The 14,929-nt window shown below is 43.8% G+C and overlaps 1 protein-coding gene across 2 annotated transcripts in view; it reads left to right on the forward strand.

Annotated features, from left to right (window-relative positions):
• The window catches only part of IGFBP2 (insulin like growth factor binding protein 2), a 57,881-nt gene extending 48,647 nt beyond the window's left edge, over nt 1–9,234 (forward strand). For both annotated transcript variants that reach the window (XM_028742484.2, XM_028742492.2), the window contains exons 3-4: nt 2,966–3,106; nt 6,428–9,234. In XM_028742484.2, coding sequence (XP_028598317.2) covers nt 2,966–3,106; nt 6,428–6,595 — 309 coding nt within the window. In that variant the 3' untranslated portion in view covers nt 6,596–9,234. The remainder of the gene's footprint in view (nt 1–2,965; nt 3,107–6,427) is intronic.
• Nucleotides 9,235–14,929: the final 5,695 nt, after the last annotated feature.

Below are 14,929 nucleotides of genomic sequence, written 5' to 3' on the forward strand. Positions count from 1 at the left end.
GAAAATCAAAAGAGAAGGACAGAGTACTGGTGGCCCAATCAGATAACACACATAGCTCTGATTATAACTTATGGAATACTGTGGAGTCGATAAGCTAAATAAAACCACCCACCCAGAACAGGGAAAAGAACCGTGGCAATTCATCTGTGAAAGATTCCTTGCCCAGCTAATTGCCCAGAACAAGATCTACCACTGATATGAAGATGGCTGGAGTATGAAGGAGTAAGCCCCACTGAACATGTCTCAGTAAGCATGCTTAGGATTGTTCTGAAAGTTTGCATTCTTTATATACGCTGTAAAATTTTAAACCTTGAACAGCAATGGATCCCAACCATCATACAATGTGTTTCCTGGTCTGGGGTCTATTGGCGGGATTATGGAGTGTCTCAATAGGATGATTGCATTATGTATGCCAGGTAGTGTTAAACATTGCAGCTGAAGCAGCAACTTCCTGGGCATGGTTGATACCATAAGAGAGCCATGGTAGCTGAAGAGGATCCCATATACAGTACATGACCAAATGCCACTGGGAATTAGAAGGTAGCATCGGGGTGGTGGGGGAGCTTAGTCTCTCACAGTACATGCATATTAGCTTGCAGAGCAGTGAATCAAGACATATACAAAATGGTAATGTTTGCCCTCCATGATAACTGGAGGAACTGATTTTGTGCACACTCCCGGACTGGATATTACAACCTGAGGCAATATAAAATGTCACATTACCACCAGCAGCATAGCCAGGGATATGTGTATATATAAACTGTGTGCTAAAAATATCCCAATTTTTGGGCCACACTATAACCTAACATCCAAGCCAAGAGGAGCTGAATTCTGCTGTCTGTACATCACTTATGCAGAGCAGGAACATGTTACGTGGATTTTCTTTTTCTGCAGCATTTCTTCAGAGGCTACCATTAGCCATGGGATAAAAGGGTAAAGAGTAACACACAGTGCCATAACTTTGCTTCCTAACTATTGGAAACTCTTTACAGCACCCTCTGCCTCTTTTGATTTCATCAGTTGTTTTCCCATTCAGTTCCTATTTTTCCACAGCCCAAAGAGTCAGGAACATGTTACCGTTGTTGTTAAGAAAATAAAAGTTGAAAGATCTCAGAGAGCTGAACTCTGTGGCAAATAGCAAGGCTATAGCGTATGATCACAAGGATAGCTCAGTTGGTTCGAGCGTGGTGCTGATAATACCAAGGTCGCAGGTTCGAGCCTCATAAGGGACAGCTGCATATTCCTGCATTGCAGACGGTTGGACTAGATGAGCCTTGGGGTCCCTTCCAACTCTTCTGATTCTAAGAATCCCAGAACACCGGTGCCCTTCTTAAAACTGTACAGGAGCCTAGTTGGGGGGTGTTTTGCCATGGGTTCTCCCTATGTGCCCCCTAGCATTTAAAAGGCTGCAATCACATATGATCAACCTTGGAAAGACCCATATGATCAAGCGTCTCCATGCAGGGAGGGCTGATAAGGACTGCCTGAGCTCTTCTATCCCAGCCCAATCATCCAGAGGATCCCTGTTAGTTGTCCCCCTGTGTTACAGAGCCCTGACCAACCTCAGCTAAAGTCAGGCATTTACTGTGATTAGTCCCACAAGATAAAGCAGAAATTCCACAGGCATCCTTGGGCATCTCTTGAAAACTTCTTAATGCAGACAGTCGGTTGCAGCTGTATAATTTTTATATTTGATTAGCCAGCTGCCTTAAAGACTATCTGTATTTTTTGTTGTTTTTTTTAAATTGGTGTTTTATATGTTAGCATTGCACACTTCCCTGACATTCTAAGATATAGCGGTATAGAAATAAATCCATCATAGAAGCGTCATAAGAGGTTATCTGCTATGGAGAACAACCCTCTAATGTCTGAAGGGCACCATATTCCCATTGTAGCACTGTGGTTCTTATGTTTCCATTCTTCCCAGTGTATACAGGCAGTTGGTGGGTTAATGCCATCAGTGGCATATTCCCTATAGTGGCGCTCAACTCAAAATTTAGCCAGTTAATATGAAGCTGTAGGTTCTCTTTCTACCTCTCCAGTCACTCTTCAGAATAGTGTTCAAATCACAGGAGGGATGATCAGCCTGGCCCCATTACTATTTTAGAAGGTTTTAAGGAGACAATGATTTGTCCAAAATTGGTGGAACATGAAGATTGGGGTTTGTGGGTTTCATTTTTTTTATAAAACAAAAAACTATCTTTTTATTCCCATAGTTCGAGGAGCTACTCATTGGTGCTTTTTAATAAGTGTAGTGGATGTAGATTTCTATCCAGTGTTTGAACTTTGTTTTGAGGCTATAAATCAAAGTTCCCCCTGAGAAGAGGTTGAATTTGATCAACTTAAGTTTGCAATTTTACTGGCACAGGGAGAATCTCCATGGAAATTGGGCATGTAACTACCCTTCTATGATTCTTCTAAGAAAGAAATGGTAGAAAACTGTCTTAAAGCACAAATATTTGCAAAGAGCTCTCAATAGTTCTTCTTCCCAGCCCTGTCTAAAAAGAAGTATATTCAGAAGACCAGAAAATAATCCTTGTTACATTATCCCCTTGTATCGTTTTTGTTTTCATATCCATTAATCAAAGATGATGCAAGCCAGTTATTTCAAATCAATTGACACTGAGTGACACGAGCTGCATATATACCAAGTGTGTTGTGTCTTTGGGCCTTGGGCAAATCACCATTGGGTCATAACACTTTGATCCTTTCTGGCAAATGTTCAACAGCCTTGAGACAGTATGACTACAGGCGGAGTGAGGTGTGCTAGAATACTTTTTCTGATGCTTTGGGATGAAAAAGAGTCGGGCGTGGGTTTTGGGGCGGAACCTGCATAGCTACCCTAAGCAAGAACTTAAATCCCGCATGTGTCAGAAGGCGAAAGCCATTGTTGTCTCCATTGTGCCAACTGGGCCCTGCCTGATTTCCTCATTTGTTTTTCTTCTGCTTTCTTGACCATTTGCAGACCCCCTGCCAACAGGAATTAGATCAAGTCTTGGAACGCATCTCAACCATGCGCCTGCCAGATGAACGCGGTCCGTTGGAGCACCTTTATTCCCTAAATATCCCAAACTGCGACAAGCAAGGCCTTTACAATCTCAAACAGGCAAGTGCAGAGGGTGATTGGGGGCAGGGTCCTTCAGACAACTGTCATTTGAGGGATCACCAGTGCTGATCAAGGTATGCAGGGTGGTTCAGCCGGTTCCGGTTTCTGCAGGTCAGCATGTCTAAACAGAGATCAGCATGGGCAGCACAGGACTCTTGGCATGTTTGAATACCATATGAATATCCTTTCGGATATACTCTCTAGCAGCCAACACAGTGTTCTTCAGAACCTACAATTCCCATAATCCATGGCCATTGGCCATGTTGGCTGAGGCTGATGGGGTTAGGAGTCCCAACAACATTTGGAGGGCACCACATTGGCTATTGCTGCTCTTAAAGCTAATGGGGAAATCGTAATGGTGCGAGAGAAAGCCCCACTTTTCCTGTTGTTTGTTTGCCAAGTGGCAGAAATTGCCTGCTTTCCTGCATCCAGTCTTACAGGTCCCAAGGATGTACTGTATCTGGAATACAGAATGGGTGTATGAATCCTAAATCTGGTAGATACATCTACCAGTCTTCCTTTCAGCCTATGTGCCACTCAACAACAAGCATATTTCACTTACAAACCTTGTTCGGAAACTCATTGTCCACTCATGAGCAGGAATGAAATAAGAGTTCAGTTGACATCTTGGTTGAAGTTTATCAGGGGGTGAGAGGTCAGGACGCCAAGCAGGCCTTAGGAAGCCTTGTGGCAATGATTGTATGTAATCACTTGGGCATGGGACTGTGACAACAATGGCGACCTTCTGAAGGTAATGGGGCTCTCCTAGTCAGCAGGCAGGAACTGTACTTCTAGGTTAGCGGCTGACCTTGTACCACATCCCATGTTCAATCCAGAACCTCAACTTTTGGTTGGAGATAAAGCACACCAAAAATATGCCCGCCAGTTCTTTGAAACGGCATTTGAGGGGACTTCAGCTCACAAAGTTTTGAGTTTGCAGGCAATTCTGTGTGGATCAAGCTCTAAGGGCTTTCTGGACCCTGAATCCTGCTGACCCAAGCAATAAGGCATAAGCGCAGCAGCAGCTCTCAGGAATATGGAGCCAGGAGTATACTTCTGGTCAGCAACGGAGGAAGCCGCTCAGGCACCTGGGGCAGCGCGCCCAGGGACGGGGCGAGCCATCCATAGGGGCAGGGTGAGGGTGGGGCCTCTGGAGTCTGCCTACCTCCTCCCACTCAGCCGCCCTATAGCTGGGGGGAGGCAGCAAGTGGGCCATTTGGGCAGCACGGAGCCTGCGCGTGCTCGAGCCAGGCAGGTTGCAGGCCCCACGGTGAGTGCTGCCCGGCATTTTGTCACACACCCCCTCAGTGGTGACACCCAGGGCGGCCCACATCCACTGCACCCCCCCCTTCCTCCACCCCTGTTTCTGGTCCAATCTGGTGTCTCTTACCTGTTATTCTCTAAAGGTTGACTTGGCAGATGTATCTCTCTGCTTTTTCCCTTTCTAAGGCTAGCAAGCATATTTTTTTTTTATTTATTAGTCCTGCTGGACAAGCTGGGTGTGGACCTAAATGTAGGGTGTGGTTGCTTTGATTGAACTTTCTCCATTTGGGGGAGATGAAAGCAGCAACCTTGATTCCCCCAAGGTTCTAATTACCTTGCAAGGCCCACACCCCACAGCTGTGGCTAATCCCCCATAAATGAATTAGTTCCCTAAAGGGATTTAGCTGTGCTGAGTGAAGTTTGCTCTTCACACTGCCTTGTCTTGCACCAACATTTTCCATCGACTCAGGAAGCAGGCAGGTACATACATAGTTCGGACCTGTACAGCCCTTGCCCGTCATGTTCATCCCTGCCGCAAAGAGAAAAAGAAAAACAGTATTGCCTGAAGTTTGGTTGCTCACACTGGTATTACAGACACATGTGTTTATAGATGCCTTGTTCATTTGCTTTCTATTAGCGCTATGCTTACTGGTTCAAGAGCTAGGATAGTCAAATCCGTCTTAGCAATGAATCTGCTAAGGACCTTCAGGACAAGTCCCAGTCTCTGAGTCTCAGTTCCCTTATGCATTAAATCGAAATGTCGGAGGCCTGTAAGTTGTCCTAGCCAATGAGTATAAGAATTGCTCATCGTTTTCTGCATTCCATACGCTGAGATCTTTCTGTGGCCTCAACCTTGTTATGTATGCATTAACTCCACTGCTAAACACTTTACTGCTGAATTTCTCTTTTGAAATGTCAAGTGCTAATGACATAACTCCCCACTGTTGTCACATTTTTGCAGTTGATGCATGGTAGCATGTGAAAAGAGTGATCTTTGCTAAAATATACTGTTAGCAGAGTTTTTCCTTTCCAGACCACACTTTCTCACCCCTTTCCATGAAGCTCCCCCTCCCTCTTTCCTTTGCTACACATGTTCCTCTCCTGTTTCCCACCAGGAAACTGGTATCGCAGCTGCTTATTAGGAAAGCCAATTTAAACCTTACATGGGGTTGGGGCCATAGCTAGGGGGTGGCAAGGTTGGCCCCCGCCAGGGGTACAGACAATTGGGGGGGCGCAAAATCTGCTTTAAAATATGTCCATAAATATAAATATTGATTATTGCCTCATAATAGATCGTTTTAAATAGAGGGTGAATTGAATGGGGAGGGGGTTGGAGGAGAGGCAGAAAGAAAAACTAATTTGTCCATAGCTAGGGGGTGCAATCTGGACGATTCTGCCAGGGGTGCAAGATCACCTAGCTCTGCATATGGTGACATCTGTGAACACTCCAGGATCCCTGACGCTTATGAATCCTAGCCACAAGTTAAATCCACTGTAGAAGTAGTGGGTGGGTGGGTGGGTGGGTGGGTGCAGAAGCAGTGTATCTCTTGCACACCTGTTCCTAGTGCACACCTGCACCAGATGAGATAGCCCCTACTAGAACATTTGCATCTTCTCAGACTTTCCCTAAATATGATGTTGGTCCCTTTAAAAAAAGCACAAGAGGTGGTTGTATATTTTGATGGGATGTATTGATGGAGTGTTACAGTGAAACTTCAATGCTCTCACTGCACAACAGTTGCAGGCAGCGATTTCCCTTGCATTCTTGCAGCACCTCCAGCCCATTGGTGCTGCTCTTAGAGGTGAATGTTGTAAACTGCTCCTTCCCTTCCCTGTCTGTGAAGGAAGAAAGCATTGTGTGACGCGGGCCGTTTCACTTTTTGTTTAGACAGCAGGCTGCTCTAAAACACCTGGTGTAGCTTCCACTACCCGGCAGCTATAATGTCTGCATAACAAAAGTCGAGAGCTTTGTTTTCCATGTGCTCCATTTCATGTAGTCTGCCTAAGCCAATGGTGTTCTCTTCTTCTCTCTCTTCCCCACCCCTTCTCCACCTTTAGTGCAAGATGTCGGTGAATGGCCAGCGAGGAGAATGCTGGTGTGTTAACCCTAACACTGGGAAAATCATCCAGGGGTCGCCCACTGTCCGTGGAGATCCTGAGTGCCACCTCTTCTACCCCGTGCATGAGCAAGAGGACCGGGGAGCGCATGCTTTGCATGTGCAATAGATGGACGTGTTCTCTCTCTTTCTCACTCGCTGGCAGGCAGGCAGCTTGGCCTCTCGCCTCAGCGCTGGATTTTACATGGGTTTCGATGCATCTTATTTTTATCTCTCTCTCTTTTTTTCTTGTATTCCAGAAGGTCCCGACATTTTGTGGGCTTCGTGTGCCTCCCAGTTGCTTGCCTTTAAATCCGTGGGGAAGAATTGCAGAGGGGCTTGGTGGCAGGGGTGGGGACGGGGACGGGGACTGGTTTCTAAACCTTTAAAAAAATCTGTTGCCTAAGAGGTTTCACGATTATTAGACCACTTGTAGCCTTGCAGCAAACAAGCAGGAGAACCAAGGGAGCTGACCTTCCCTCTTGGCTGTTGAATTGCTTACCCAGGCCTCTCCAAAGAACCCGGGTGATCATGCTGGATGGGAGAATAATTGCCCCAGCCCCCACCCGCCATACACACACACCAAAGACCAAAGATTGTAAATACTGCATGTTGCCTGCTACACACAGCCCTGACAACCTGTTCCCCTGTTATTGTGTGGGTTGTAGCATATATTGAGAGGGGGTAAAGAGAATCCTTGTCCAGCACATACTCAGTTGGAATTGCTACACAGAAAGCATATAGAGTGGGAGGGAGCTACTTCCTGACACTAATTTCTTCCACAAGGCATTGCACTTGACATAGAAGTTCAACCCCTTCTCTTCCCCTGCCCTGAGAGCCTTATTCTTTAAGAATTTTGCAGTTCTGGGCAACTTTCTGTTAGGTAGGACCTTGTATTGCATTCAGTCTTGATGCATCCTAAGAAACAGTAATACACAGAAAATGTCAATGCTAGGCAGTCAGCTCTTTCAGATCAGGTTACGAGAGTTAAACTCAAAAGCAGGGAAGAGAGGGGTCAGAGATTGGGGGAAGAAGCTTAGAATTCAGTTGTTGTTATTCCCCCCGCCCAAGAAGCAAAAACCCATTTAAAACCCACATTTTAAGCTGCTGCCAATGTCCCTCCTTCCTTTTGCATGGGACCCAGGTGAGCAATGCAATATGTAAACAACACTTTATACAGTGTGCGGTAATCCCCCGAAATGCAGACTGAGAAGATGATGGACACACATGCATATATACACATGTACAGAATAATAATTAATATCTGGGAGCTGGGGTGATGTGGTGTTGAATATGCTGTTCCCAAGAATAGATTGTGCTTCTCTGATATTGTTTCAGACACTCTTGATTTGGCTTTTGTGTGGATCATGCAAATGCTGAAAACTGATTTAGCAAATGCATGAACAATTAGATTTTCTTTTATTATATATACCAATTTATATTTACAGGACAACTGCTAGGTTCATGTACTTAGTATAATCATTGGAGGTTGGGTGCTTTTGTTTTTTGAAATAAAGTATTTTGAGGGGGGAAACCCAAGCAATATAGTCCCCCCCCCTTTTCTGCAAATGTCATGATTGTGCAGCAGGTGCTTTACTTTACCACCACGTTTTCACAAGTGGAGCAATTTCCTTGTCCTAGCCGCCATCTTGGAAGAGAAGTGTCTTGAACCATTATGCAGCAGTTAGTAATCGGAGGTGATTTCAACTACTCTTATTATTCCCTCTCACCTCCATTGTGAAAATGAGGTGGTAAATGAACAGTGTGAAAACGCCACCACACACCACCCTAAAATAAATGACTCATAGAGATTGACTTTCTTAGTTGGGTTTCCCCACCCCACCCCCAAGGCAGAGATTAGATGGAAGAAATGAGGTGAAATTTAAATGTTTAATGCGAAACAGTGCGAGCAGTCATTGAGTAGTTTGCTGGGTTATGCAGGATAGAGAAAACAGCGGTGTGGCAAAATGCTAGGTAAGTGTTTGTGGAATGAGGGTGCCTGCTCTGTGAGGAAGTACAGAACAAGGGCAACAATGCAAGTGGCTATGATGGAAATGGATCTCAAGTACACTGGAGACTTTTTAGGACTGGACATTGTTCAATGACCATCCCATTAGACCATTTGGATAAAAAATATGGCACATTCTAGCCTGCTGTAATGATGGATGGATGAAATGAAGAGTGTTAATATGGTGATGAGATTATCTTTTTTAGTACAAGGCAATTTTGCCTGGCATTTCCCCAACCCATAGGCTCATAAAACAGAAAGTGGTATTGTTTTGGGGATTCCCCACACAGCAAACAGGGGGGGAAAAATCTCATTACTGCTTCCCATTTTAAATCTATTTAGCACCCACAAACATTAGTATTAGTGCCTTGGTGGGGAACATCAGCTGCCTCTCAAACTTACCTTTAGCTACCTTTAGGTTCTTTTTAAGTACAAACCTAGAACTGTGGAGCATTCAGCATTAGTAAGGACATCAAAGCACCTCCACATTCTGGGGGCATAAATGTATGTTTCTGTTTTTGTTGGGTTTTCCCCCTCTGAGAGGCATCCAGATTCCGTACTGCAACACCTAGTAATTATAAGGGGGCAGATGGTGCTCTTTGTGGTTGATACACATTGAAGAGGAATTTGAACATCACAAGCATCAGCTCACGACTGAAATTTGTACTCCTGTTTAGAAATCACAATGCTTTTTTTCTATTTTGTTTTGATTGCTAAATTGTGAGAAAGTTGGAATAAATTAAATGGGATGCCAAACAAAACATGTGTCGTCCTGCAGTTTATTGTATTGTGGGCGAGAGCATCAGCACTCACCAGGTGAGCCAGCTTAATGATACAGTGGTACCTTGGTTCTCAAACTTAATCCATTCCGGAAGTCCATTCCAAAACCAAGGTGCGCTTTCCCATAGAAAGTAATGCAAAATGGATTAATCCGGTCCAGCCTTTTTAAAACAACCCCCAAAACAGCAATTTTACTATCTTAGAAGACCATTGATCCATAAAATGAAAGCAATAACCAATGTACTGCAGCCACTGAATCAATCAGTCAATCAAGCAGTAGCTGAACTGGATTCCACACAGTCACAAAAATGAAACAAAAAGAGCTGCAAATACAAAAATTGCAAAATAAATAGCAAAAACAGACAGACCTCAGCGTAACACTCAAAACAGAAGTGTGACACTCCAAACAGAGCATGTTCGGATTCCCAAAAAAATTCGCAAACCGGAACACTTCAGGGTTTGCAGTATTTGGGTTCCAAGTTGTTTGAGTACCAAGGCATTTGAGAACCAAGGTACCCCTGTAAATTACAAAAGCTACTCTCATTAGGCATCACATACCTCTGGATGCGATCAGGATCCGTTCCGGAGCCCCGTTCGCATCCTGAAGTGAACGCAACCCGCGTCTGCGCATGCATGGATCACGGTTTGCCCCTTCAGCGCATGCGCGCGACGTCATTTTGAGCATCTGCGCATGCGGCGAAACCGAGAAGTAATGCATTCCGTTACTTCTGAGTCGCCGCAGAGTGCAACCCGAAAATGCTCAACCTGAAGCAACTTTAACCTGAGGTATGACTGTACACATCTTCAGCTGTTGATCCTATTTGTCTGCTCAGTAAGGGGCGTTGTTGTTCATGACCAGCTTTTTGTGTGATCTGTATGAGTTAGCATCCACACATCAGGAGTGTGTCACTTTGCTCCCAGGTGCAAACACTTTTCTAATTGGTAGGACTGACAGGGACAGTCTTGGTAAGGTACATCTCCCTTGAAAAACAGTGGACAGCTCTTCAAATTTCGCAGCATCTGTCCAGAAAAGACCAGACACATCTTGACACATACATTTGAAAGTGCATCACAAAAATTTGGCAAGGTAAATAAAATGAAGGGGACTGATAGAACTTCAAGCTAAAATTCCACTGCCAAAATGGAAATAGCCTCTTTTGTCTGGGGAAGCCATGTACACACTAAAAAAAAAAAACCAGGCCAAATATGTCTTGAGCCTTTTTCAGCATCTTTCCAAGAAGCTGGGGGCTAAGGACAACTAGGTAACTACAGAAGGAGTTGCATGCTCTTGAATAAAGTTGTCTCAGCTCATTTATAAAATGAAAAGGCAAGATCAAATATAACAGTGGCCAGGAGGGAAATGGAACTAGTGGAACTGCAGCTCCCACATGAGGCCATTTGTAAAACTGAAGCTCAAATATCACAGCAACCCAGCAGAGAAGAGATGTGTTTATTTCCCATATAAATGCAACATTCCCCATGCATGCTTTTAATTTAGTTCTTACAAACTTATTATTGATATACCATTATTGTGTGGTCAGTGACAGAGCAGGACTACATGTTACTTGTGCCAAAATGCCCTCACCGTTTTATGCAAATATTTTCTTGTGGTTGAATACAATGTTGGATTTAACCATAGAGTTTCTTTTCTGCAGAGTATGGAGGGGAGTCCTGGATGTGTTGCTCCTCCCACTTGCTCCTCTGGCAGGATCAGTCAGATTCTGTTTTTGTTCCAAAGTGCACTATAGCTAACGGGGGGAAAACAAAAACAAAAAACACAAAAAACCATACCACCTTGCAGCACAATAAACAGAAAAATAACCATGTAATGGAAGATATCAGAAGAAATGAAATAGTTGGCTCCAATCTAGGTCAAATCTCCTCAATGATAACCCCATCTCACCCTGTACTGTAAAGCAGTAGTTCCCAATTAGCTAATTACTGAGGACCCCCTATTTTTTCAAAAGCCAAACCACAGACCCCCTACTCTTGGAAATTTTGATAACTCTATAGTAGTTGCCTGTGCAAACCTATTTTTTGAAGAAAATGTGGGGTAGCCCATAATAAGCATGGCTTTTAGGTATACTAAAAAAAAAAACAGACCATAAAATTCATTATATTGTCGTGCAAAAATCACAGTAATTCATTTGGGAGACAGACATATTTAATGTTATTAATGAATAGTACAAGTGAACAAATTAGGATATGTCTATCAGCTACTAAATGATGATGATGATGATGGTGGTGATGATGGTACTTACTTACTTACTTACTTACTTACTTACTTACTTACTTACTTACCAGCCACACATCTGTCTGGGTTGCCGAAGCCACTCTGGACAGCTCCCAACAAAATGTTCAAAACACACTAAACCTAAATGTGATGGGAGAAATCATGCTTCTTTTTGTCTCGAACAATCTCTTCCACATCCGGTTCAATATTTCCTACTTTTATTCTCAAATCTGATTCAACATCAGGCCAATTTCTATGCTTGTTCTTCATATAACAAAATGTTGAAAATGTTTGTTCACAAAGATATGTGGAACAAAAGGGAACTAGATGTTTCGAAGCTAGATGTTCAGCTAACTTCTTATAATCAGCAAAAGCTTTCACCCAGAATTGGTCCAGTCTACATTCTTTGATTTCAATGAACCATCACAAGTCATGTCAAGAAGTGCACCTTGCTTTTATGTAGATGAGAGCTGTTAGTTATATATCACCACATTCAAAAGGATTCCTTATCCATGAGTTTTCAGGATTTGGTGCAGGGAAGTCATCTCTGAAGCTAGTCCTAAATTATGAAGGTGCCTAGTAATGTCATGTTTGCCTTCTGGTATCAATTCTTCGTCAGTGGCCTCCAGAAATGTCTCGTGTTGGGATGTTAGTGAGGCGAAGACCTTCTACCTGGCTTGCTCAAAACCATAGTTTTTAAATCACTGTCTCAATCTAATCTTCAATGCAAAAAATATTCATATCACTACCTTGAAGGCTTGGTGTTGAGGGTGTTGAAGTATGTGAAAACATCTGCTAAGGAGGCTACAGTAGCCCTGTCGAGGACTCAGAAATCCTTCAAACTGCAGTAATAGCCACGAAGAAAAACAGTTCCCAGCCCTGATCCTTTAGGCTATAACGGGTAGGCAACCTTAGGCCCGTGGGCTGGATGCGGCCCAATCGCCTTCTCAATCCGGCCTGTGGATGGCCTGGGAATCAGCGTGTTTTTACATGAGTAGAATGTGTCCTTTTATTTAAAATGCGTCTCTGGGTTATTTGTGGGGCATAGGAATTCGTTCATTCCCCCCCGCAAATAGTCCAGCCCACATGGAATGGCCCACGGCTGAAAAAGGTTGCTGACCCCTGGGCTATAATTTGTATGGGCTTGAGGGGTGATTTGGTGTCTTCCATCTGTGCTGGTCCCAGCTGAAAACATTTATGCACTGTGGGAGGTATCAACAGAATGGCTCGTGATAATTTCAATATGAGGGCTTGGACCCTTTTGTTCCATGACTGAATGGGAGAACAGCCACTTGCCTCTTTAAGGTACTAGGTTTCAGTCTCTGATATCCCCTTAACGTGTGCATGTAAGAAATTTTCACCTTCCTCTTGCACCACATCACCTTCCGGGTTCTCACATATATGCACGTGCAAGATCTACAAGAGGCCAAAATGGCAATCTCTATCCTCCCATAACAATACTATGCTCCTCTGCCAGATGTGAAGCCACAATTACAAGACCATGACCCTGCGTGAGAGCTGTGCACAGTGGAACCTTGTGTTGTGGACATAATCCGTCCCAGAGGAACATCCGCAATTCAAAGTGTTCGCATCCAGAAGTGCTGCATCTGCGCACGGCGCAATTTAGTACTTCTGTGCATGCACGAAGCGTGATTTAGTGCTTCTGCATATGCGCAAGCAGCGAAACCCGGAACCCGTTCCGGTACTTCCGGGATGCCGCAGGACGCAAGATGAAAACACGCAACCTGAAGCGGACGCAACATGAGGTATGACTGTACTGGAAAGGCCCATGGACACTCCTGAACTGTAACGATCAGGTTAGCAAACCAGACCCTATACGGCTAGAAGATAGTAAGAAACAGTACTTCTCTGCACATACCCAGTAACCCTATGCATAGAAATATGTACACATTCCCCTTGGCCAGACGTGTGCATCCTTTCAAACAGAACCTGGAGAAAAAACCCTGCTCACCTTTAAGATGGCTGAAGACAGATGTTTGCCCAGATGACCATATCTGCTCACAATGTGTGTCTAAAAACACTATTGTGGATTTTACAACTAATTAAGAGTGAAATCTGGTCCAGAGGTTATGCCACTCTTAACTCTGCATTAAGTGCGTAAGATTCACTGATTTGCAATCACTGGAAGACTTTACTTTTCCCTGTACAATGGACATGGGAACTGACACATCTTACCACTTTGCAGGGAAACCACAAGTACCTCCTTCTCTCCAGTCCCTCTTGAAAGAATTGCGGTGGTAAGGCAAATATAGGTTAATGCCTGCAGGTGAGGCAATCCGCTATTGCAGGAACTCTCCGAGCAGAGCCCACTTCAATTATCAGCAGCTTCGGTAAAAAAAAAAGACTATAAGCCTCCATGAGATCCAACACAGCTAGAAAGTTCCTTTGCTGGAAAATATCCGCTACTGCAGTGAGGCTTTCCATCTTACTTACTTCTAAAAGAAAGGAAATTGCTAACTGATAAAACTACCTTCTAAACAACATTGTTTAGGAGATGTGCTCAGTATCTTGAGATTCAAGAGAAAAGAACACATCAGATTTTTTTAAAAAATGATTTGAATAGACATCAATTTTTTTAAAAAATGATTTCAGACAAAAACAATTGTTGGATGTATATGGTGCTGATTTTATGAGTTTTTGTTATGTTCCAAGTTAAAAGTTTAAATATGGTAACAATGTTTAGCCGAGATTTCTGCATTGTATGGGGTTGGACTAGACAAGCCTTGGGTCCCATTCAACTCTACAAAAATATGATTCCCAAATGCTTTGAACTCAGCCAGTTATCTGTGTGGAAAGTGTCTCACTCACGGCACTGGCAAAATACTAGCATCCCATTAGAAAAATGTGGAAAATGTAGGGCAGAGTAATCCTCAGTCCCAATTTTTGCACGCCTGCTAGGGATCAGGATTTGGCAAAAGTGCCCCTCTACCAGTGTGGAGGGCCTGTTGTCCCCACCAGGTGCAGTGAGGACACATTACCTCTGGCAAAGCTATTTTGGGTGGCACATGGAACAGAGCAATGCTGGTGCTAGATCCACTGATTAAAAGGTAGCCCAACTCTTGGAGACAGCTGATTTTTGCCCTGATGCCATAGCCGCCTGGAGCTGGTGGAACAAAACCATCCACCCATTCACTGCCCCAGTCAGGAGGGAATCTGCTGCTCCCCATCCTTCCAATTAGGATCGCTCCGTTTTCCAAAAATAGAATTCTACAAGTATTCATGAGGCCTTAATAGCATTTTCTGTTCTGTACCTTAGCTCCATTTAGATTTGGAAGAGTAACTTTTGGTTAAAGATTTACATACAGATAGAGATCACATGCTGGCAAAAATATCAGTTAAGTAGGATCAATTTCAAACTGAGTGATTATGTGCTTAACTCTCCTACCAAAATCAGCATGACTTACAAGCACTTCATTTTGCAT

Source organism: Podarcis muralis, chromosome 1 (assembly GCF_964188315.1).
Source record: "Podarcis muralis chromosome 1, rPodMur119.hap1.1, whole genome shotgun sequence".
Lineage (NCBI taxonomy): Eukaryota > Metazoa > Chordata > Lepidosauria > Squamata > Lacertidae > Podarcis > Podarcis muralis.